This window comes from Macrobrachium rosenbergii, chromosome 19 (genome assembly GCF_040412425.1).
Source record: "Macrobrachium rosenbergii isolate ZJJX-2024 chromosome 19, ASM4041242v1, whole genome shotgun sequence".
Classification (NCBI taxonomy): Eukaryota; Metazoa; Arthropoda; class Malacostraca; order Decapoda; family Palaemonidae; genus Macrobrachium; species Macrobrachium rosenbergii.
The window spans coordinates 7048828-7073156 of record NC_089759.1 but is presented as its reverse complement, the minus strand read 5'-3'; the positions used below and the strand labels follow the sequence as shown (position 1 = coordinate 7073156).

At 36.4% G+C, this 24329-nt stretch overlaps 1 protein-coding gene across 2 annotated transcripts in view; it reads left to right on the top strand.

The window, feature by feature from the left end:
• Nucleotides 1-24329, top strand: part of LOC136848611 (uncharacterized) — a 272631-nt gene that overhangs the window by 187626 nt on the left and 60676 nt on the right. For both annotated transcript variants that reach the window (XM_067120993.1, XM_067120992.1), the window contains exon 4: nucleotides 12641-12845. In XM_067120993.1, the coding sequence (XP_066977094.1) occupies nucleotides 12641-12845 (205 nt within the window). The remainder of the gene's footprint in view (nucleotides 1-12640; nucleotides 12846-24329) is intronic.

Genomic DNA, 24329 nt, shown 5'->3' with positions numbered 1-24329 from the left:
TACAGTATAATTCTAGAATCGTGTCGCTTACAATATACGTACACGAACGTCCCCAATCTATTATACTCAAAGAGTATTTTGACGGTGTGAGATAAACATCCTCTATACATCTAGAAAAAAAGAATCACAATCGAATCCAAAGGAAAATGGACGCTGTACTAAATGGCTTGTACGAACAAAGCGGATCCTGTATTTACAAAAATAAAAAACGAGAACCAGGAATTATCATATTCCCTGAATAAACGTCATTAATACTCTAATTAAACCGTCCTGCTCTCGCGTCATTGTGAGGAACAAAAACAGACCCCGTGTTATTGTTTCGAGACTTCGCGACAGAAAAAATCTATTAATTAATTATATCAATCAATTAGCACTGAAAGCCGTTTCTACTGACTCTCGTCCGTCGGCTTTCTTCGTGTAAAGTTGGTCAAAACAGGAACCAGGAAAAATTTCCCTCGAGTTGACGTCACTGAGATTTTATGTTGGAGGCTTTGTGGTATCTATTTTAGCGCCATTTCTTTTTGTTTCACTCTTCACAAAGGGGATGTGGCGGGGACTGCAGTGATGATGAATTTGGTGATTTGATGAAGGGGGCGGTGGTCATGAATAATAATGATCATGATGATCATACTCATTTTAACGTTAACGTTAACACTGATGAGGAGCACCGTTCAGGTGTTCGAAAGTCTTTGGTTCTTTTTACATAGTAATATATTTACTATATAATTGTGGATTTTTATTACTCATCTGATCATTGGTCGTGCGCTGAGCATTTATATTCGCAAGATGGTGCTGAAACGATAATGATTACTGTTTACATTACAGCAGTGGTGCAAACAAAAGGATCAGGTATCTCTCAGTATATTAAGTGGGAAAGTACGAGCTGATGAAAGCAACTTCAAAGTCTTTGAAAAGAAGGAAATAGAATCTCTTTTATAAAGTGACTGACGACAGTTTACACAGTGTGAGTCATACTTACATATTCATTCAGACCTCATATTCTAAACTGTAAACGGATCATGGTGATCTCAGTTGAAGCCTATAAGCCGTAAAGCGTAGTATACTATTTGTTCCCTGTGTCAGTAGTATTCAAACGAATGTTTTATAGACAAGCAAAGGCAAGCCATGAATGTGTATTGTAGATTCCATTTGTGATACTGTAAGTGTTTGCGAGAAACAACCGAAGGCTCTGATATTTTCTGCTTAAAAAGCCTCCGTTATCATATGCAGAATATACACTCACAAACAAAAGTTAGTCGGAGGTTTGACTCCCTGTTGATGAGCCTTCTGTGTAGGAGGATAGTGGCTGATGTGATGTTTAACTGCACAGGGTGTTTATCCAAGATACCGGTGTTAAAGTGTGAATGTTGCAATGACAATTGTATGTTTTCTGGAGCCACCCCTTTTAGGGAAAATGACTTAATGGGGGAGAAAAGAATATACCTACTGACATACATACATACACACTTGGTAATAAGGTTAACATAAGTAAAAAGATGGATAGGATGTTAAGAGCTGGCCTTTCCATTTTGGAAGTCTTGGGTTAATGAAAGAGAAAGAGCCCTCCCTTTCAGATTGTACAAGAGTGCTTGTAAGATCCAGACGACTGGCACAGTGTATGCTGGGTTCGACGTGCTGCTACTGAGTCCTCTGTGTGGTTTTATTGGTGATGCTAGTCAGTTTTCCATACAAAGTTATTTCTAGATTAACCAGGGAAGAGATCAGCCTAGTAGTGAAATGTTTTTATTTTCTCTGAAGCTACCCCGTATGATACAAGTATCCTCTGAGTTTATTTCCGTAGGGGGGTAGTGCCTTCAGTGCACCTCATGCGGTGAACCGTAGGCAGTACTTGAGGTTCTTTGCAGCGCCCTTTCGGCCCTTAGCTACGGCCGCTTTCATTACGTTTACTGTACCTCCGTTCATGTTCTCTTTCTTCCATCTGACTTTCCACCTTCTAACAATTGTTTCATAGTGCAACTGCGAGGTACTCATCCTGTCGCACCTTTCGAACCTTTTAACTGTCAGTTTCCGTTTCGGCGCTGAATGACCTCATATGCGCCAGCCAGCGCTTGGCTTTTGGCCTAAATTCTTTATTCTGTTGTATTCCCTTTGAGTTTATGAACTTGACCAAAACGCAGATTTACCGGGTAAATAGACATTTAATCATGCGGGAAGCTTTTGCTGTACTGGGACTGGAAAAAGAACAGAAACAGACGGAAGCAGAGACTGCGTAGAAGTCGAAATGATTTTCCGTCACCTGGAAACGCATTTGAATCAAAGTTGTCAGTTCGCCATCGAGAAAACGACCTCTCTGAAGGGACGAGTAACAAAGTTGCCAATCAGATATGCAGATTTCTCCTGAGCCTAAAATTTGATTGGGTCGGTGAGGTGGAAGTGACTGCAACCTATGACATTCGCACCTGCCACTGTGACGTGGCCTTGAGGCTGATGTCAGCCACTGTGATAAATCCTCTCTCTCTCTCTCTCTCTCTCTCTCTCTCTCTCTCTCTCTCTCTCTCTCTCTCTCTGAGGCTTATTGTTGGGAAAGTAGCTTAAACAAAAGAGCTAAAGCCATAAGCGCCTGAGGCATCTAATGCCATTATCGACAGCGTCCGTACAATAACAGAAGGTGAAAGTCAGCACGAATATATAATTGGCCCTTTTTTTCCGTAATCCTTGGCGAGGTCGAGATTAACTTCCAGGTTAATTTGTTAATTTCTGAATGATGATGAATTTTAACATTTATGTGTGTGTGTGTGGGGATTTACCTTTGAAGCTTGTAATCCTGATGTGGCCTAGTTAAATCACAGATTTATGTAATCAAGCACATGCACTTAACACAGTTTCATGTAATAATGCAAATCACTGTATGATTGATTAATGGCCGCGTAATTGACTCCAGTTCCAGTTAATCCTAACATTAATTTATTACAATTTATTTTTGCACTATTTGGACATATTTTCTCTCTTACGAAATTTCAGTTGAAGTTAATGGCAGTCTGTACTTCTTCGTTTTCTCTTCAGCAAGTTTTTCAGGAATAAGGAAAAATGATTCGAGATTCTTTCCTTTCACTTCTTTTTTGTAATCCAGTCCTGAAGAAGCTTGCTTCAAGAGACAACGAAGAGGTATAGACTGATGCCATTCACTTCAATAGAAATTTCATTTTTAGTCGCAGTTCCATGTAATTATGCAATAACTTTATGTAACCTGGAATCAAACTTTCAATCGAGTTAATTATTATTCAGTGTAATTGCAACTCCATGTAATCACTGACTGTCTTTTAAGTATTCTTAACATCAATTAATGAATCACAACTCCTTTCAGTCATTTACAACCCATAACAACTCTGGAAAAATTAACAGCAGCATGTTGTTAATTTCGTTAACAACCCCATGTGGTTAATTTGAACTCCGTTGCTATTCCTTGATATATTACTTTTATCAAACTTGACAAAACCTTACAGGCCTAAGAAAACCTAGCCAAAAGCTACGCCTACCGTTAATGAATGTGTTCATTGATGCTACAATGTTATTAAACGAGAAATTCCTGTCTTTTGTTGAGTAAAAAGCTTCCCGAAATCTGCCATCTATTGTGGCCGTAATAAAGCATTGTTCCGATGAATGACTGAATAAACGCTGTCATAACAGAACGGCGATACTGACAAACACACGTCGAGAGAGAGAGAGAGAGAGAGAGAGAGAGAGAGAGAGAGAGAGAGAGAGAGAGAGAGAGAGAGAGAGAGAGAGTAGAAGCCTGTATTTTCGCCTAATTCATCTCTTGCTGGGGATTCGCTTTGTTAGGCTTTAAAAGTATTGCCGTCCATTATGGCCATAATGAAACATTGTTCCACTGAACTGACTAAGTAATGGTCTTTATTACTTAGAGCTACGATACACACACACACACACACACACACACACACACACACACACACACACACACACACACACACACACACACAGTAACAAAGAACATCTCTCTCTTGAGACTGAAACCACGAGTAGTCTGTATCTTGCAAGGGTTCTCTTGGATACTTCTCCAGAAATATGAGATTACAATTACATTTTCTTGGCTTTATGGTCTCCAGTATCAAAGGCAGTTTTCAAGTTCGTGTAGCTGTAATTAGAAAACCGCTCTTACTACCGACTATCATTCATGTGAATGGTGTCACTGTTATGCTACGTTCACACATTCACGTATCAAGGCACGCATGCCCACACCGAAAGACCTCAGCAACCTGTCGCTTGACACGACATTCCTCAACAATTTGCAGGGCTAATTTATATACTGTTGTATTTCCTTTTGCTGTTATGTATGTGTATGTTTTTATTTTATATTAAATAAATATATTTTGCAATATCATGTCTAGCTCTATCCTCTGCTCAAATATCATGTATTCAATGAAGTAGCTATAATACAAGTACACAAATAAAGAAGGCAAAATGAACCCGAATACACTAACATTTCATTATTGACTTTGAAATAAGTTCAAAATACTTTATGTAACATATGTGCACAGAAGAAAAATGGCAACAGGCCAAATATTAGCAAGTCATATAAAATGTCAAAAATATCAGGGAGAAGGTAGTTTCAAAAAGATAGAATTTTCATATCAGAATATCAACAATGTAAATGCTAAGAGCAGGTACTTTCAAGAACATAGAATTATCACCTCAGAATTAAAACAATGTAAAGAGAAGGTACTTTCAAAAATGATAGAATTATCATATCAGAATAGAAACAATGTTAAGAGAAGGTACTTTCAAAAATGATAGAATTATCATATCAGAATAGATTCCAAGTAAAGAAATTATTAAAAAGGGCAAAATAACTACATCTTCTTCCTTTTATTTATATATATGTTTGTTTCATATTTATTAAACATACATTGCAATGTAATGGCCCACTCTATCCTCTTCCCATTTACCAAGTATTGATGAGAGTAATATATCATGGATTTGAGCAATATCTTTTATTAAATCAACTAAAATAAACGGAAGTACACAAATGCACAGGGCAAAATAATCCTGAATTGATACATTATTGATTTATAAATAAGTCCAAAATAAATACAGGAACAGAATAGAAACAATGTTAAGAGAAGGTACTTTCAAAAATGATAGAAATATCATATCAGAATAGATTCCATGTAAAGAAATTATTAAAAAGGGCAAAATAAGTACAGGTCTCTGGTACGATGAGACTAATGTTGTTGTGGGCTACCCGGAACGAATATTGCAGACTCTTGTATGAATCACCTGTAGCGAGGAAGCGTAGGGTGATAGCAACACGTAGGCCTGGGTCAATGGGTTTCCTCCAGAATGTCACTTTCTTCTGAATGTAGGGTGTGACCTGTTCAACAATTTCATTGAAGAGGGCCTTGTCAATCCGGGTAAAATTTCTGTACAGGTCTGGGGCTTCGGTTGACAACTCCTCCATCAGGTTGTCATAATGACCTTGCTCCATCCTTTTCTGCAGGTACGGCCACGCCCACACCCTCCTTGGCCGCCTTTTTTTCTGCTCTAAGTGCTTTGCAGCAATCATTGCAAGCTCCAGCAATAACATGACGTGCACATACTTATGTCTTGTCGCTGTGGTATTACGGCATTGACTAGCTCACATGTGCAGCTGCCGGCCCTTATATAGCTGGGGTTTAACCCCCGCAGTACGTGGGGCCAACGTGACGTTTGCGTAACTCAGTTACGCAGAACATAACACATACGGTATACGTACGTTGGTGTTACGTGCTCTGCCACGCACTACTACTGCCTGCGCCGCCGCTTGTTCGACAGCGTCACGTCACCTTTACGCAGTGCGTACATTTGCGGCCATTTGCGGCGCACTATAATACGCATGCATCACGCACATCGTCCCGTGACACGTATCCAGTTGGGCGGGGCCTATTTTCTCGCGTATGCGCAAGTTTCACCAATTCCGGCTGTGCGTGCGCATGCGTGCCTTGATACGTGAATGTGTGAACTTAGCTTTACCGTCAGGTTATTGCCGGTGAGTAGCGATATAAGGAACAAAACACGATCTGAACTAGTACGTAGTTTGAACCTTGTAACCTTCGTTACAGGAATCTTTCGTATTGATTATTTGCTGAATTGTCAGAATTGCTCCCTTAAATCGACCTTGTGACACATTCGGGGTTCCACAGTCAACTACAGCAATCCTAACCTCTGTAGGACAATTCTGTGCTAAGGCTCAACCCAGAAGCTAATGAAGGAAAAACCTTAATTCTAGTGAAGAACAGCTCTTCAGTCATTGAAGAGCAGCCCAGCTTCCAATGAAGGAAAATTCCTTAGCTAATGAAGAACATTTGTAAAGTCTGTATAGCTATAGTACTTGTTCTTCTCTTAGTTCAAAACTGTCATACATTGCCAGGCAAATTTAGCTTATGCACCTGATATGTCTGTTGTGCTACAACTGTGCATTTAGTGATGGCAGTTCTGTTAAAGCCAAGCGTATAACTGTTTATTAATAAGTGAATGAATATTCGAGGAGACACACAAAAATACTATATATATATATATATATATATATATATATATATATATATATATATATATATATATATATATATATATATAGAACAAAGGCGTTTGAAATGGCTTTTATTGCAAACGCTTCGAGGCGTAGCCTCACTGTCGAAGCTGTAAAAACACACATACACATCAAAATAGTACCGGACTCGAACTATAAGTAATATAATATAAACACTTGCAAAATATTATTATATATGAAATGCCATCCAAACGGAAAGAAAGAAAGAAGACGAGTGCCGCGGAGAAAAGTTAAAAGTCCTTGGTAAACTCATACTAGGAAAAGAGAGGTGGAGGTAGGTTGATTTTTCGACTTTGAGAATTACTGTACTGTACCTGTTTTTATAAAAAGAGACTCTAGGATTGCCGGTTGTTGGTGGGTAGAAGCCCTTGACAGAATTTTAAGTTATATTTAATATTTATTTAGCATATTTTTCGCATGCAAAATGGATTTGGATAGCCGGTTAATATACAATGTTTGGTTGTCTTAACGGACCATTTTCGAATTCCTAGTAGTTTTTTTTATATGTACAATATCAGGAGACGAATGAGAGTGAACATGTACAGTAAAAGTGATTTCATTTCCTATTTCCTCATTCTGTTGCTACATCCTTTCTCAGAGTCCTTTGCATAGGAATTATTAGGAAGGGAATTTTTTTCTCAGTTTGTGGTAATGCATAATGCACAGTCTTTAGGATACTTTCAAGTGCAACGAATCAATTACATTTGCAGCTGACATTCAGCCTGAATTGCTACTACCACAATATTATCTTACTGCAATTATTTATGTTCTGTTATCCGAATAACTACAGCCACGCTAATAGGAAGTTTGACCCTAAAATAATTTTATATTGAATAGTGTGTTATTGTGGGAAATTGTTTAGTGTATACATCATAACCTTTATAATTGTTATGCTGATAAAATGTTTGATTTCATTCTTACTATCTAAATAACAGATTCACTGCACTGGTTAGAATTAGACTTAGTTGGTTATTGGATTTTATGGAGAAAAAAGATATAGTTAATTAAAACTAACTTTCATTAGAGCCTCCAAAATGATTTGAAGACTATGATTCACATAGATAATTAAGAGCCTCCAAAATCCTGTTAAGACTACGATTCATATAGTTAATTAAGACTGGCTTTCATTAGAGCCTCCAAAATGACTTGAAGACTACGATTCATAAAGGCAATTAAGACCAACTTTCATTAGAGAGTCCAAAATGACTTGAAGACTACGGTTCATGTAGTTAATTAAGACTGACTTTCATTAGAGTCTCCAAAATGATATGAAGGCTACGATTCATGTAGTTAATTAAGACTGACTTTCATTAGAGCCTCCAAAATGACTTGAAGACTACGATTCATAAAGTCAATTAAGACCAACTTTCATTAGAGAGTCTAAAATGACTTGAAGACTACGGTTCATGTAGTTAATAAAGACTGACTTTCATTAGAGCCTCCAAAATGATATGAAGGCTACGATTCATGTAGTTAATTAAGACTGACTTTCATTAGAGCCTCCAAAATGACTTGAAGACTACGATTGATATAGTTAATTAAGACTGACTTTCATTAGAGCCTCCAAAATGGCTTGAAGACTACGATTCATAAAATTAATTAAGACTGACTTTCATTAGAGCCTCCAAAATTACTTGAGGACTACGATTCATAAAGTTAATTAAGACTGACTTTCATTAGAGAGTCCAAAATGACTTGAAGACTACGATTGATATAGTTAATTAAGACTGACTTTCATTAGAGCCTCCAAAATGACTTGAAGACAACGATTCGTGTAGTTAATTTAGACTGATTTCATTGGAGCCTCCAAAATTATTTGAAGACTACGATTCATATAGTTAATTAAGACTGACTTTCATTAGAGCCCCCAAAATGATTTGAAGACTACGATTGATATAGTTAATTAAGACTGACTTTCATTAGAACCTCCAAAATTACTTGAAGAATACGATTCATATAGTTAATAAGACTGACTTTCATTAGAGCCTCCAAAATTATTTGAAGACTGCGATTCATATAGTTCATTAAGACTGACTTTCATCAGAACCTCCAAAATGACTTGAAGACTACGATTCATAAAGTTAATTAAGAGAATTAAGCGTAGCTTTCAACAGAGCCTCCAAAATGACTTGAAGACTACGATTCATAAAGTTAATTAAGACTGACTTTCATTAGAGCCTCCAAAATGATTTGAAGACTACGATTCATAAAGTTAATTAAGAGTGACTTTCACTAGAGCCTCTAAAATTATTTGAAGGCTACGATTCATGTAGTTAATTAAGACTGACTTTCATTAGAGCCTCCAAAATGACTTGAAGACTACGATTCATATAGTTAATTAAGACCGACTTTCATTAGAGCCTCCAAAATGATTTGAAGACTACGATTCATGTAGTTAATTAAGACTGACTTTCATTAGAGCCTCCAAAATACTTGAAGACTACGATTGATATAGTTAATTAAGACTGACTTTCATTAGAGCCTCCAAAATGACTTGAAGACTGCGATTCGTAAAGTTAATTAAGACTGACTTTCATTAGAGAGTCCAAATGACTTGAAGACTATGATTCATAAAGTTAATTAAGACTGACTTTCATTAGAGACTCCAAAATGATTTGAAGACTACGATTTATAGTTAATTAAGACTGACTTACATTAGAGCCTCCAAAATATTTGAAGACTACGATTTATAGTTAATTAAGACTGACTTTCATTAGATCCTCCAAAATGACTTGACTGCGATTCATAAAATTAATTAAGACTGGTTTTCATTAGAGCCTCCAAAATTACTTGAAGACTACGATTCATAAACTTAATTAAGACTGACTTTCATTAGAGAGTCCAAAATGACTTGAAGACTACGATTCATAAAGTTAATTAAGACTGACTTTCATTAGAACCTCCAAAATGACTTGAAGACTACGATTCATAAAATTAATTAAGACTGGCTTTCGTTAGAGCCTCCAAAATGACTTGAAGACTACGATTCATAATGTTAATTAAGACTGGTTTTCATTAGAGCCTCCAAAATGACTTGAAGACTACGATTCATAAACTTAATTAAGACTGACTTTCATTAGAGAGTCCAAAATGACTTGAAGACTACGATTCATAAAGTTAATTAAGACTGACTTTCATTAGAGCCTCCAAAATGATTTGAAGACTACAATTTATATTTAATTAAGACTGATTTTCATTAGAGGCTCCAAAATTATTGGAAAACTACGCTTCTTCGTCAATATGCGTATTAAAAAAAAAAACCTTGAAAACACTTTGCTGGGTTCAGATGAAACCTGCTAAGCCCTTCTCTGTGATTAGATTGCGGCGCTCATCGACGACGATTTCTCGCCTGCCAAACCATTTTTCATCTCTTAATTATTAAAGAGAAAAAAAGCGACGCGACTTTTCGGCGCCGTCGATTTTGTAAGCAATGTTAATAAGAACAAACTTAATATATGCAGAAGGTATTCTCTATCCTGTTTGGTTTTGTTTAGTGACTGAGTAGTTATATTGTTATTGTTATTGTTGTTGAATGTAGTTGTTGTTCTTCGTCTTCTTCTTCTTCTTCTTCCTTTTTTCCAAATATCATTTGTTTTCCAGAGGAGGTTAATGACACACGTATGCAAACGTTTACTGTAATCTAGATCGACCCTGATAATAAAAATAAGGTTGGGGGGGGGCCAAGACGTAGCAAACTGTTACCTAACTCCTAAGGAAGCGATAACATCATTTTTTGAAGACCGGAGGTTGTTGAACTTTGGGAAAACAGAAGACTTACAAAAGCACACCAATAACAAACACTCCTGATTGCTGCAAGAGAATCCTCTCTTTGGCGGGAAATGATCTCGGCGTGTCAGTTCTTTTTTTTTTTTTTTTTTTTTTTTTTTTTTTTTTTCTCTCCACAGGACGTACCGAGCACAGGAATTCTGTGGATGTTTGGGGAACACGATGTAATTCATAATGATAATCAACCAGTTGGGAGACTTTGGTGCTTTGCTGTATCCCCAGCTGCAGTGATTTTCAGTTTATATTTTTAATTACTTGCATTTTGGTCACTTTATTCATAACTCTTTAACTTCTATATTTTTTCATTGCTTCCATTTGGTCACTTTCTACATAACTGCGTAACTTCTATATTTTGTCATTGCTTCCATTTGGTCACTTTCTTCATAACTCTTAACTTCTATATAGTTTTCACTGCTTCCATTAGGTCACTTTCTTCACAACTGCCTAACTTCTATACAGTTTTCACAGCTTCCATTTGGTCACTTTCTTCATAACTCTTAACTTCTATATAGTTTTCACTGCTTCCATTTGGTCACTTTCTTCATAACTTCCTAACTTCTATACAGCTTTCACTGCTTCCATTTGGTCACGTTCTTCATAACTGCCTAACTTCTATACAAATTCACTGCTTCTGTTTGGTCACTTTCGTCATAACTGCCTAACTCCCATATAGCTTTCACTGCTTCCATTTGGTCACTTTCTTCATAAATCTTAACTTCTGTAGTTTTCACTGCTTCCATTTGGTCACTTTCTTCATAACTTCCTAACTTCTATACAGATTCACTGCTTCCGTTTGGTCACTTTCTTCATAACTGCCTAACTCCCATATAGTTTTCACTGCTTCCATTTGGTCACTTTCTTCATAAATGCCTAACTTCTATACAGTTTTCGCTGGTTCCATTTGGTCACTTTCTTCATAACTGCCTAACTTCTATACAGTTTTCACTTCTCCCATTCAGTAAGTTTCTTTATAACTGCCTAACTTCCACACAGTTTTCACTGCTTCCATTTGGTCACTTTCTTCATAACTGCCCAACTTCTGTAACTTTAAGTCGCTTCAGTTTTAGAACTGATACTTCGGCGTGATGCATGATATTCTGCAAGTGTTTCAATTGCCTTGCAATAAGCACACATCAGATGAAAATCAATTTGTAGTTATGATTTCTGAAAATAAAGGGAAAAACGTTTGGTAAGTCCATCAGTAAATTGAATTATCATTCCACATATTCAGTAGAGTAGGTCGGATATTTATGAATACAATTATTGTCCCGGTTTGCTTCTTTTCTGTTAGTTTGTCTGTGTCTGTCTGTCTGTCCAGAAAGCCTCTCAAAAGCCTTGCGGACTGGTGGGATGTGCTCCATTGTCGAGTTGATTAAATTTCAGTGCCAATATTCTTTCGATGGAGATTTCAACCTGTAACATAAACCTGATATTTATGAGTTCATTGGCAAATATACCGTAAACACAGCAGATTGTATGCAGAGGAATTTAGTGGTAAATACAGTGACGCCGTTACCATAGCAAGGAATGGACACCAAGTAGATACTCGTCATAAATTCTGTACAGCGTAAATCTGAGTTCTTGTTAGGTCAGTTAAATGAAGGAGATATATTCCTAGCAGTGACATCAAGTGATTCTCCTGTTGGATATGACGTAGTTATATAATATGTGCAATGGACGTAATTTCTTTCCCGTAATTTCTGTATTGTGTATTTATCTAGTCATAACAATGGCATATACTTGAAATGGTATTTTATAGTGCTTAAGAACATCATTTCATTGGCCTTTGCAAGTACGCACAGTACTGCCTTGAAGATCATTGTCGCATTGACGCCATTTTTTTCAAATAATAATCAGTCAGTTATCATTCCCGTTCAATCACATGTATTGGTGGCAGATACATTAAAAATCAATGGAAGTTTGTTTTATAAGTGTTAATTACCTCTGTCGGTATAAAACTATTTCTACGTATTGAATAGTTAAAAAGAAACATTAAACAAATGTCCTCTGTTGTCCACTAATATATTGCATTAAGTTTTTAGAACAAGAAAAATAAAGGAATTTAACGAAATGTAAGCTTGTGTTAAACGATAACAGGTAACTTTCTGAAGTTTTAATTATTAATTTGTGTACTTATTTAAATTTCTGAATTTTTCTTTTAATTATTAATTTGTGTGCTCATTTAACTTTCTGAATTTTTCATTTAATTATTAATTTGTGTGCTTATTTAACTTTCTGAAGTTTTCATTCTTTTATTAATTTATTGATTAATCTGATTCGTTTCAGTATGGCTCTGACGAAGAAGTGCGCCAACTTCTCAACTTGAAGGAACTGAAAGCCCAGCTCGATTCAGCCGCTGCTTCCAAAGATGGTCCGAAGGCAGCTTCGTCCGTGACTCCAGGAGAGTCTTCATCTCCTTCTGCGTCTCCTTCTTTTTCTTCTTCTTCTCCTTCTTCTTCTTCAGCCTCTTCTTCAAGCAACGCCAACACAGGTAAGAATGACTCCTCTGAATCTTTCCTAGTTTTTCCACTGCCTTCTCGCAGAATAAGGAAACTTGTCTTCGATGATATTCCCGACAAGTTGCAGTTAGTCGTGTGTTCATGCACATACGCATACAAGCACGCACACAAACACATACTACACTCATTCACGCGCACAAACACTACACACAATCACGCACACAAACACACAATACACACAAACAGTATAGACACAATCACGCACAGAAACAAACAGTGCACACACATACACAATCACGCACACAAACACACAATACACACAAACAGTATAGACACAATCACGCACAGAAACAAACAGTGCACACACATACACAATCACGCACACAAACACACAAAGCAGACAATCACGCACACAAACACACACTATCACGCACACAAACATACAATACACGCACACACAGTCACGCAAACAAACACGCAGTACACACACACAATCACGCACACAAATACACAGTACACACACACATACGCACACACATACACACACAAACATACTACACACACACATTCACGCACACAAACACACTACACACAATCACGCACACACACACACACACACACACACACACACACACTGCCCAGAGCACTATCACGTTTACTGTACCATTGGTACTCGGGTTAAACGAAGCTCAGCAACTTTGGTTCAGGTCAGTACTAGAACTGCTGACCCCAGAGAAATGCCAGATGATGAACAACCTTCTTTGTCCCAGCGCTGGGCCGTATGGCCCAAATTTCGATATGCACATGGATTACTTGAACACCCTCGTTGTGCGTCGTGGCTCTAGGAACCTTATCTTCAGTATACTTGCTGAAAACCGGAAGGTAGAATTTTTAAGCATATTTTGGATATGTATGCACACATGTATGTATGTCTGTGTGTACATATATATATATATATATATATATATATATATATATATATATATATATATATATATATATATATATATATATATATATATATATATATATATATATATATACTGTATATATATCTGTGAAATATTTTTGTTAAACAGAATTCCATCAAATACAAGCGAGCCCATAGAAACGCCAAAATGAGGAAAATGTAAGCTATATTTCGGAGACCAAACTGCTCTCTCCTGAGGAGAGACAGTTTGATCTCTGAAACATAGCCTTTATTTTCCACAATTTTTACGTTTCTATAAACTTTTATATTTTTATATATATATATATATATATATATATATATATATATATATATATATAGAGAGAGAGAGAGAGAGAGAGAGAGAGAGAGAGAGAGAGAGAGAGAGAGAGAGAGAGATGGAATCCCTCAGCACTCGACAGACTGTTTGCACACGACCCAATGTGTCCAGTATAATTCTCTGTAATGAAACGTGAATTTATTTGCCTATAAAATTCGGGAAACAGTGTTGACTTAATCACACAACAATGGAATGGTAATTATTGAAATGCCCAGTTTTGTGGAAGAGTTTAATAAGGTTCTTTCCCTTAAGGTTCTTCCACCGAATTAGATTATTCACGCGGCTATTTTATTATATTTATAAGTTCATTTATAAATTGTATTCACCCCGTACGGGTTTAGTGCCTGAGGTGCACTGTAGGCATTATTTAAGGGTTTTAGCAACACCCCTTCGGCCCCTAGCTGCAACCCCTTTCATTCCTTTTACTATACCTCCGTTCATATTCTCTTTCTCCCATCTTGGTATCCACTGTCTCCTAACAATTGATTCATAGTGCAACGGTGTGGTTCCCCTCCTATTAGATCTTTCAAATCTTTCTATATTCAGTTTCCCTTTCAGCGCTGAATGACGTCATAGGTCCCAGCGCGTGGACTTTGGCCTAAATTCTATGGCTTCCATTCCATTAATTGCATTCATTGTATATCTGTGATGGAAAGAGAGAGAAGAAGAGATATTATTAGTCAGTGAAAAGAAGTAGGATCTTGACTTCTGAAGAAGCTATACAGTAGACCGCCTTAGGGAACTTATAAATCACCTTTGTTAGAGAAGAATTTCGTTCCTTCTTTGTTGGCATCTTTTGTTTGGAAGACAGACGTGGAGCACTGCTCTAGATAGACATTATTCCGGTTTACTTCTGAAGGATATTATTGTTCGGGTATTTTTCGCTGTATTGGGTATTAATACCATCACAGTCACTTTCCTTTTATATACAAGTGTCATTATCGTTAATAATAGTAGTAGTAGCAACTGAAGTATTTTTATGAGTAGTATCATTTGTAAAAATCTCATAAACAAATGAGTCACTGGAATGGTGAAGAAAAAATCCACACTGACATAGGTGTAAATATATATTTAAAAATATCTGTACAGCGAGAACTTTCGAGAACCTGCTCGAATCTGTATAACAACCTGAGATTGATAATGAGAAGGCTCTAGTTGTACATTTTTTTAAATATATATTTGTGCTTACGTCGGTGTGGATCTTTCACCAGTAATATCATTGTCATTATTTACTTACGCTTAGTACGTGCTGACTCTTATTGTATTTAATACAATAGGAACTTTATTTATATTTATATGATGCCATGTTACACAATTACCCCCTGTGAACACGCCACAGGAAGGTTAGATATGCAATTGAAAATCTTAGGCCCACGGGAAAGTCTAGCATGCGCTTAGAAAAAAATAATAAAAAAAAAAAGATCTGCACTAACTATCTAAAATCAGTAAGCCACCGGAAGTGGTCCATATGCACTAGAAGAGTTGAGACCCATATAGAAATCTTTTGCTGTCACTGAGAAGTTTAGACCCATTGGGAAGTCTCTGCTGTGTTATAGAAGGATTAGATCCCCGAGGAAGTGTGCTATTCAACTAAGAAGGTCTAACTTACGGATATAGAGAAGACCAAACCTGGAATCATTTCTGGAATTATAACAAAAGTCTAGGGCTTATTCCAGGGTAGCATGTATAGGTAGGCGCAAGTCTCAGATTTTCTGTGCATTAGCAATTCCACCTGACACTTTTGGCCATTCATTTTTTTTTTTTTTCAAGCAGTCTGCTCCTTTGGAAAGCAAAGAATGGCCTGCCATACATTTTAAATTAAAGATAATTTTGTGATCAGTATTTCATTCAAAGAAAGATACTTAGCAATCCAAAATGAATTCAGGAGAAAAAATGTACATTTGAAAATCAGAGGTTAAAATGAAAAGTGAAAGGTAGAGTTATGGAAGCCAAGAACTAAGAGAGAGAAAAAAAACTTAGAAGTTTAGTAATAGAAATAGAAAAAGAAGGACAAATATACCGAAAAGAATATTCAGATAAACTAAATTTCCCGCAAATTCTGTTACAGTAATTTTAGGTGACCCACTAAACGAATTTTGCCATCGCCCGCCTACAGAAATTTCATTTTCTTTTACTTCAAAGAGAATTTAGAGTTCTTTGCTACCGGTCGTGAAAATGAATAATGAATGACGCGTGTTAAACTAATCTATTCATTATTTCTTGAATTTACTTATTGCAAGTTTGGCTAAATAGAGAGCAGAAAGAAGTTCAGGATATGAAAACAGTTAATTTTCAGTTTGCTTACTGAACAGTAAATGTCATGGCGCTTTTATACATATATATAAATCTGTATGTATGTGTATATATATATATATATATATATATATATATATATATATATATATATATATATGTGTGTGTGTGTGTGTGTGTGTATGTGTGTGTGTGTGTATAGATAGATAGATAGATAGATAGATAGATTTATATGTATAAAAGCACCATGACATCATACAGTAAACAGATTGACAATATATATATATATATATATATATATATATATATATATATATATATATATATATATATATATATATATATATATATATATATATATATATTCGTCCATTTTCTTGGAGTCCCATTTTTCTTGCATCTTCCTTCATCGTTTTTCCCCAACATAGCATCCACGTTCTCTTATACTGCAGCCGTAATCACGGAAGATTGTACAACCTTGAATTGTGGGATGCGCAGAGATAAATGAAAAAAAAAAACCTGATTGGTTGCCCTTCTAGACTAGAAAGGTATGATTGGTCGCCCACCAGGATCAGAAACGACGCGAGCGCATTTCTTACAGGGTTAGGAAAAATAATATGAGCGGAGGTGCCGTCCGGGTCTAACCCAATCACCTTAACGGCAATCAGCGTTCTTCCACCTACACGTTTTGCAATGGATCTTATCAGACGATTTTGCATTTATAAGGATTGTTTATCGGTCTTGTTTTTCCGTCGGCGATTGAGAATGAAGTTATGAAGTTTTTGACAATACTTCGCTTCTTTAACTTAAATTCCGTCTAAAGTATTCTGTTGAAGGTCGGGGTTTTTTTTTTTTATTTATGGCGTAAGTTTTCCGTAGCCGAGTTTTCTTTCTCTCGCAGATAAACCAATGGAAACATGGTTGTCAATCCAGTCTTTATATCCATCCACTCAAGGTTTAAAAGTCACTTATCATTAACTTTACACTTCCATTAGGATATCAGCTGTAATCATCTGGGTTCGTCAGCTGATTTCTCTAAACAAAGTCTTATTCATCAAGTACCTGAACTTTGCTATGCAAAGAATAGGCACTGGTCCAGCTTCCCCGTGAGAGATGATTCAAGAATCGACGGTTGGTTTAGGTGTAGTAATAAAGATTTTTCCATTACAAGAGAAACATTGCAGTTCTTATAAATAATCCTGCCCACTGATGGTTTCACCCTTTTCCAAGTAGTCTTACTGGATAGCAACCTCAGAATCTCGAGACATACGGGCCATCACCTTGCTTACAAAAAATGCTACTTGCTTGGATTTTTGGGAGATTAAGAACCGTGATGTTTCCAGCACGTGCTAAGAATCTCTGAGGCAGCTTAAAAGTGATAAAATCCCTTCTCATCCTGAGGTACTTACCTCAAGTCGAAATTGCCTGGATCAGCTTGGAAACGAGTTAGGGGTATCCTGGAAATTGCCATTCTGGTCTGCATCCCCTCTGGCGGGTATCATTCAAGGTAGCAGACAGAACTCTCACTCCAGAGATGGGTGTCAAAAATTGAGGATACCAAACCAGTCAATAATGAATTGGGTCGCTGCTCTGTTGACAGTTTTACGTCTGGTATAAAAAAAAAGAAACATAAAACGATTGTTATCCACTTTTGTGTCCGTGGTTGATTTCGAGTGTCATCATCTGTGCTGACCTTGTCTCAGTTGAATTTAGCAGCCACATTCTTAATGATGGGCATAGGAACAGGAGCACTCACCAAAGTATTGGCTAAGTCTTCACGAATTTCTGTGGGATTCATATCCTTCTGTGGCAGATATTCAGTCATTTAAATCCTTTTTTGTTTGTTCATTTTGGGGTGTTCCTTGCACCTTGTAACTTCAAAGGCCTCTTCTTCAGTGTAGTAAAGGCAAACAATTGTGTTCTTCAGTATAGTCATGCAAGAAGTGTTTATGCACAGTCATTTGGAAATGTAATTCTTCTCGCTAGGCAAGACCAGGTGCTTTTGAATTACCGTCGTATATTGGGAGAAAAAACTTTTAAAAGTGACCTAATGGTACTCTGAGAGTTCTAACGTTTCCTTTCCTTTCTGGGACTATGGTACCATGATATACGTAGATGTGATTGTTTTATTATTGTTTCTTCTATTCTGTATGAATTACATATGCGGTGATTAGGTTATGAACCGATTAGGTTATGAACCGATAAGGCTATGAAGCTGTTAATGTTTCTGAAATGCAGATATGCATTGCTCTACCTGGCTTCTCAGAATGGTGTGGGGTCGAATATATATATGTATATATATATATATATATATATATATATATATATATATATATATATATATATATATTTATGAGTGTGTGTGTATATATATATAATATACATATATATATGTACACGTACAGTATGTATATATATAAATATACTTTATCACATACACAATCGTCCTGTGCATTAGTAGAATTACTAATAGGACCTCATTCAAACTGAATGGTATTTAATGGAGTATTTATTCAGAAAAAATTACAAGCTTTCTTGGATAAACAGTCCTCATTATCAATTATCCAAGAGAGCTTGTAATTTTTCTGAATAAATGCTCCATTAGATACCATCCAGTTTGAATGAGGTCCTGTTAGTAAAATATAAATATATATATATATATATATATATATATATATATATATATATATATATATATATATATATGTGTGTGTGTGTGTGTATATATATATATATATATATATATATATATATATATATATGTGTGTGTGTATATATATATATATATATATATATATATATATATATATATATATATAATTTATATTCTATATGAAAGATCCATAACGTCTACCATACACTCTACAAAAGCATTGAATTTCATAACAATTCCAAAGATTAATGACACCAGCTCCTTCACGGTTGATGGAACATTTACACACCTACTTCAGAGATGTGAACTCCAAATTGTTCAGTTGACAAAAAGCCGTAATCATTTTCCCCTGCTGAAAGTGAACAGATTTCCACTTGTTCAAATAACACAAGAGTTTAACCAAACATCACAGAGTAATGGAATGTTTGTTTTAGTGAAACCCGGGTTAATGAAGTCATATATAAATAGATTCCATATATAGGTTTTTTGTACCTGATTTAATTATTTTTGAAAATGTTGAACATGTTTGCTGTTAATTTCATCTTTTCTGTGTCAAGGTGAAGGCCGGCTTATTGCTCTGAAATAGCTCAGGGCTGATGAATGATGAACGGGAAAAAGAAACAAGTAAAAAGTCCTCCGAAGTTTCTTCGGAGCAATCGAGTTTTCTGCACAGCCACTACAGCGTATAAACAAGGCCACCGAGAATAGATCTATCTTTCGGTGACCTTGGTATAATCCTGTATGAGCCGCGGCCCACGAAACTTTAACCATGGCCCGGTGGTTGCCTATCCTTTATCGTTGCCAGAAGCATGAGTATGGCTAACTTTGACCTTAAATAAGATAAAAACTGTCGAGGCTAGAGGGCTGCAATTTGGTATGTTTGATGATTGGATGATGCATGATCGACATACCAATTTGCAGCCTTCTAGCCTCAGTAGTATTTAAGATCTGAGGCAGACAGAAAAAAGTGCGGACGGACAGACAAAGCCGGCACAATAGTTTTCTTTTACAGAAAACTAAAACGGAATGCGAAAGTGGAAATAACAAATGCATTTTATAGCTTATTAGTATAAGGAATAGGTCATCGCCTTCCTTACATGAAAATAAAGTCGCTCTGTCATTGTTACCATCTTTTGCTCGAGCTAAAAATATCTCGGTTTCCTTTTGTGTTGGGTATCAGTAGTCTTGATAGCAGGAACGCCATATGTATAGTTCAGTTTTAATAATGTCATTTACGCATGTAATCCAATGTGTAAGTGGGGGTAATTGTAAATTCACATCATTATCGACTCTTACGAACCTTCTGCGAGCAATGTGATTGAATAGGTGATAGTTATCCAGCTCTGTAGCTTTTTATCATTTTATAACAGCTATTAAAAAACCATTTCACTCCTTCATATTGAAATGAATAAAAATCCTTCTGTGATTTTGATGTCTTTCATCCTTTAATAAAGGGAAGTCTGAGGGATGCTCTCGAAGGGATCAAGCCACGGAAGAGGATCTGAACTTATAATGATATGTCCCTGGTGTGCATTCAGTGAGTTCAAAACCACATGAAATTCTTAAGTTGTGCTCTTGACCATGTTCACAGGACGGTATTTGGTATGTGCTTGTAAAGACTAGACCTATTTACTGACTGTCTGGTGTGTGTGTGCGCGTGTGTGTGTGTGTCTTTGTATATGTATATAAATATATATATATATATATATATATATATATATATATATATATATATATATATATATATCAGTATATTATATATATATATATATAAAATGTATAACTGAATCACGAAAATATGGAACGTGATGAATATATAAATAAAGACAAAATCCACGAAGGAAAGAGAAACACTGGAGTGCTGCGAGGCCTTTCGACTGTCGCCCTTGGCTTAGTAAAGGACGTGGATTTTGTCTTTATTTATATATATATATATATATATATATATATATATATATATATATATATATAATGTGTGTGTATACATACATACATACATATATATATGTATGTTGTGATGTAGAATATATAGGGAAATTAGATAGAAAAGAAAAGAGAGAGAGAGAGAAATATAGAAAAGAGAAAAAGTTAGGAGAGAGGAGAGAGACGTAAGAATAAAAAGAGAGGCAGAGAGCACAGTGATAATGCCTAAAAGCTGTTGTTATTATCGTGATTCCAATACGCTGATCGAGGCAGGATTTTTGCATGAACTCAAAAGCAGTATATCGTGTTGAAGCCATAAAAACAGTCATAAAAGTTGGAAGTAGTGGCCTCGCGATTAAGTTAACCAAATCATGAGTCAGCACAGCCAAAAAGCTTACAGCAGCTGGTTCTATAACCCCGCCTTCACAGGAGGCATTTTCATGGAAATTCCAGGAAATTGGGGGCTGGACAAAGTGATGTACTTCTACAACCTCCAATCAAACATACTAGGGAGGGCTCTTTCACACACCCTCCTAAGATCACCTCCAATCAAGTCCTCTAAGGAGAGATTTGAATCACACCCACTACAGTCCTTCCAGTCAACTATTTGAAGGGGGGGCCTTGCTGATAAATCCTTCCAATAGGACTAGAAGGAGGTGGAGATTGCAAATAACAAGAATTCTGGGGGTCCAACAGGCTGGAGATCGCCAGGAGAGAACAGATCAGAACTGTGTCCTTCAAGGGAGAGTACGTCTCCCCTCGCTTCCGTGTTCCCCATATAGACTGAGTCAAGTTAATTACTCCAGAGTGATTTCGTTTTATACCACTGTAACTTGTTAATTTTGTACTGATCTTTATAATACTAAGTACTAATTAAAGTGAAGAAATTACCGATCCCGTCTTTATACGCCTTTCTGAGAGATATCAATACTAAAAATAATTAATCTAAGAGAGATAGTACACCATCAGCGATAGCATGCAGAAGGACACACTTAGAGGAAATCAAGGTAAGAAGTGAGAAACTAAAAACATACAACAGAAAAAGAAAGAACCTTTAACATGTGTATATATATATATATATATATATATATATATATATATATATATATATATATATATATATATATATATATATATATATATATGTATATATATATATATATATATATATATATATATATATATATATATATTATATATATATATATATATATATATATATATATATATATATATATATATATACAGTGTGTGTGACACGCACGCACTCAAGAAAGTAATTCCCACAAAGACGTTTGGGTGCAACAGACGTTTTTTCTGTTATACCTGTAATGATTTTGTAAATGGGGTCGCAAATCTCTGAGACTTCTTGGAGAATAGCATATGATCAGAAATGTCTCCTGAGATATTCAAGCGCAGTAGCAGCTCCACCTGACATTTCTCAACTGCAGAAAAAGCAAGTTGCCATGATACACTAACAGTCTTACTGAGGAAACTGTTTCTTTCGACCTTTCAGGTGGAGAGAAAGCTATATGTAAAAGGTCAGAATTAAAATGAAATGAGAAATGACAATTTGAAGTTCCAGAACCAAGAGAGAGAGAGAGAGAGAGAGAGGGAGAGATTTTGAAATGTAAGAAACTGAAAACGAAAGTTGATGAGTATATAGAATAATGTGTCTTGCCCATTAAATTAAAATAGGTTGAGTATCTTGGTAAATGAATTTAGCCGTAACTCCATTCCATAAACCTAATTTTTCTGGGCTCACCCACAGTTCATTAATGCAAATAGCAATAAGAATACTAAGTACTTCAACCATTCCTGAAGAATTTATTCACGCATATTAGAACCAAATTCAAAAGAGAAATGTGAATAGAGAAACTCATCTTATATTACCAAAAACTCGACTTAGCTTCGACAATCTTCTTTACAGCATCTCTTATCTTTTATCATCAGGAATTACCCCACATGAGTTATTGAGCAGAGGCTACATGCTCATGGAATGTCTGGAAGACATGACTGGACGCTCCTCGACACCGGAAAATACACACACACCCGGCTGCTTTCCAGCGCTGGGAAAATTGCAAAAATATGAAATAACCCAATTACGACAGTCGGTGGCGTCCTCTCTCTCTCTCTCTCTCTCTCTCTCTCTCTCTCTCTCTCTCTCTCTCTCTGCAATAGATCTCACCAGACGATTGCATTCGTAAGGGTTCTTTTTCTTCGCCGGCGTTGGAGAAGGAAATTGAAAAGGGTTTTGACAATGCCTTCGCTTCCTGCGGCTTAATTTCGCTTCTCGTCCTGGAAGTTTCCAGTTTGGGGAAGGTCGTCTTTCTTTGGTCAGTTTTATTCTCTCTCTCTCTCTCTCTCTCTCTCTCTCTCTCTCTCTCTCTCTCTCTCTCTCTCTCTCTCTCTCTCTCTCTCTCGCTGAAGATGGTCGTCCGGAGTACCTTTCTCCCTTTGCCGATTTATATACATCATTACTCCTTCCAGTCCAGGGATAGATTAAGTGTAATTAACTGGAACTCCCATCTGGGCTGACTTCCCTCCTTCGCGATTACAGCTGGTTTAACTATAGTCTAATTCATCAAACACCCGAAGTTTGCTCTGCAAATTAATGCATGAAAGGGCTACTTAATCCTTTATACTGTCTTTCATTCAGACCTTCCATTAAATCCTAATGGCAATAAAACAAGAGAGCTTGGGGCGGCTGATCCGCATTGACCTGCTCTGCAAACGTGCGTATCTGGCATGGCGTGGACCTTCTAATCCGGAAGTTAAGGTAGGGTCCAAAAGGGCCTTTTTTATCATTTGTTTGCAAGATGAATTCGACTGTACAGCATTTATTCGAAATGTTTTTGTAATCGTAATTATGGTTTTTATGGAGAGAACAGGATAAATATGGCCTCTCAAGAAAAAAGGGGGGGGACGAAGGTGGAGGACGGGACTTAATCACGTATGGAGTAACATAGACCTTCCTCAAACCGATTGAAAAGTTGTAAGAGTCAGGAAAAAAGAAGCAGGGAGAGGATTCCAAAGTTGGGCTTTAACAGGAAAAGTATGGTGTGGTGTATGTTATCAGATGGATAGCATTAGATCCGATACCATCGAGGAAGGCGACAAAAGAAAATACATCAAAGAAGGCTACATTAGCACTTTGATAAATTGGGTGAAAAAAAAAAGGATATTGATGCATTAAAACAATACGCTCAATTTCCCTGAGAAATATTGAATAATCCTAACAAACTAATCACCCCGAAACAAGTTGGGAGCATCCTGGGCGCTCAAAGTGTTGATAGAAGTGAGATGTTCCATTACGTTTCCGACAGAAATCCTCGGAGACGTAGATATGAATGTACTCAAAGCCATAAAATTAAACTGCACCGAACGAACTGAATCCA